The sequence below is a fragment of the Jatropha curcas genome, chromosome 11 (assembly GCF_041381405.1).
Source record: "Jatropha curcas cultivar XTBG-Jc1 chromosome 11, XTBG_Jcur_1.0, whole genome shotgun sequence".
In the NCBI taxonomy this organism is placed as follows: Eukaryota; Viridiplantae; Streptophyta; class Magnoliopsida; order Malpighiales; family Euphorbiaceae; genus Jatropha; species Jatropha curcas.
Window position 1 is genome coordinate 5,145,984 of NC_143161.1, and position 2,457 is coordinate 5,148,440.

General features: G+C 31.9%; 1 protein-coding gene across 1 annotated transcript; it reads right to left on the bottom strand.

The window, feature by feature from the left end:
- Positions 1–597: 597 nt before the first annotated feature.
- Positions 598–1,985, bottom strand: LOC105634216 (lignin-forming anionic peroxidase-like). The gene is made up of 3 exons (XM_012217043.4): positions 1,475–1,985; positions 1,214–1,379; positions 598–1,123 (listed from the first exon to the last, which is right to left on the bottom strand). Exons 1-3 carry the CDS (start codon positions 1,877–1,879, stop codon positions 735–737), a joined length of 960 nt encoding a protein of 319 aa, XP_012072433.1. The 5' UTR covers positions 1,880–1,985; the 3' UTR covers positions 598–734.
- Between the last annotated feature and the right edge of the window lie 472 nt (positions 1,986–2,457).

Consider the following 2,457-nt stretch of genomic DNA (forward strand, 5'->3'; position numbering starts at 1 on the left):
TCCAAATTTTTTTTAATCTTCTTGTAAATAGTACACAAATTGTCTTTTTTTTTTAATTTCACAGCATGGCCTCCAAATAATTTTGTCCTCCAAATATTTTACCCAAGTAAATAACATTTTGATTAGGAAAAAAAACAGCTTAATCAGGCATAAAACAAGTTGATCAAATCAAATGATTTGTCCAAATAAAACCGGTCTTTGGTTAAGCATGGAATAAGGAAAGCAGCCATGAAAGAAATAATATGCATACAAAATCCAAGAATACTCAAACTAGGTGGATTAAAATTCTTTCTCTCTTGGATTTATTCCCATAAATAAAAGGTTAAGACAAATAAATGAGCAGTAAACTCAAAAAGTTACAGCATTCTTTCATTTACTTAAAGCAGTCTTAATAGAACAGGTCCTCAATTTTTGGACAGCTTATATCAACAGTTCAACACCTCTACCTGCTTTATTTTTAATGCTATGCAAAATAATACTTGGAACGAGGAATGAATAATTAGATAAGCTGTAAATTTTTGATATATCAGTAAATTTATTTACCTGAAATTTTCAGGCATTAAAATTTCATTATTGAAAACAATTACATTACTACACACATAAAAGACATTTATCTTACACTTGATCAAGAAACATAAAAAAAAAAAAAAAAAAAAAAGACACAAAAAAGAAAAATTTCAAATAACTTGATCTGAAATCAAATTTTAACAAAAATGAAGCATCAATCACAGAAACTAATTGACAGCACTGCAAATCCTCCTTATTTGTCCAGCTTTTCCAATTAGAGGTTTTATATTCCCCATCTTAACCATAGCAGATGCGAAATCGGAGTTGAAAGTTGCACGGTTCTTACTATATTCTGAAACAATTCTATCTGTAGAACCACCGCTGAAAAGGACCTGATCAGATTGGAGAAGACCTTTCTTTTGTACCAAGTTCTTGAAATAGTTATTGTCAAAAGAGTTAGGTGTAACCAAATCGAGTGGAGCCAAATTTGCATCGCCGCCAACAGCAGGACAACGATTCCTGCGCTTCCTTGCGAATCCAGCTTCAATGTTTGTGCTGTTACTGTATATTCTGTCGCGGAAAGTAGTGCATTGAGCTTGCCCTAATGTATGAGAGCCTGCAATTTCCAGAAACTAATTAATACTTGTATTATTAGCATTTAATTAAAATTTTGAAGTACAATATGAAAATAATTAATGGTTCAGACCTGACAAAGCAACCATATCCCTTGCAGTAAGACCTTTACTCTGAAAGCGAGATATAAGCCTGTCTAAACTGTCTCTAAAACTAGGAAGTTCTTGATTGGCTTTTGTTCTGCTTGCAGTTTTTGAATCTCTTCTTCCGAGCAATACTGTCCAAGATGGACCTCCCACCTGATAGTTTTTAATTATATATATATCAATGTCACTGATCAATGAATATAAATTATATATTATTTATTGAAATATATATATATATATGTACTTACATATGCAGAGGCATCTCTTGCTGCTACGGCGAGAATATCAGCACAGGAAACAACACCAGGACAAATTTTTTCTAATTCAGATTTGGCTTTGTCAATAACTTCATAGCCTCTTGCAGACTGGAAATTTGGAAGTGCAGTCTTTTCACTCTCTACAGTGGAGGTTTCGTCGAGTAAAATTGAGGCATCACAACCCTGAACAAAGCAATCATGAAAGTGGAGACGAATGAGAGATGCAGCCATTCTTCGTTCTCGAGCAATAGCGCTTCTTATGGAAGTTCGAATGGTAGTAAGTGCTTTTGGACATGTTTTTTTGTAATACTTAGAGTTAAGTGTAGCCTCGCAGGCAATATTCAATAACAGCAACATAAACATGAAAGCTGCTGCTTTTGATGGGGATCTAAACATTTTGCCTGTTGATAATCGAAGTTGCTATTAACTTCTTGTTGCTTTGTTTTCTTAAAAATTGAACAGTTTTCTGTATGTAAAATAATGGATGTCGGTTTTAAAGAAGAAAAAGAAAAGGGAAAAGAATGGTAGAAGATGAAGAAGAAAGCAAGGTGATACTCACCTTATATACGCGACACGAGCGCACATATTGTCTTCACTGGTCTATTCTACGCTGCCAATAGCCAGCCACCAAGCCAATGTTCAAATTTGCTGCCTCTAATTTTTCTTTTTTTTGAAAATTATTTATTAATTAAATTAAAATTTTCCATATACGATTGTGAACGCAAAACAATTTGGATAAGTAAGATTCTTGTATGCTTATATTTTATACAATTAATGAATAGTTGAAACGTATTTTTAAAATAAAATATTCTTGTCATTTTTTTCTTAATGAAAACAAAATATTGATGATTTTTTTTTTTATATATATTCTTATCATATTGGCTTATAGGCTTTATATACCTGTTGTAAGTAAAATTTACGAGTTTTTTCTTTAAAACTTACTCGTTAATAGAGTTTTTTTTTTTTTTTTTTTT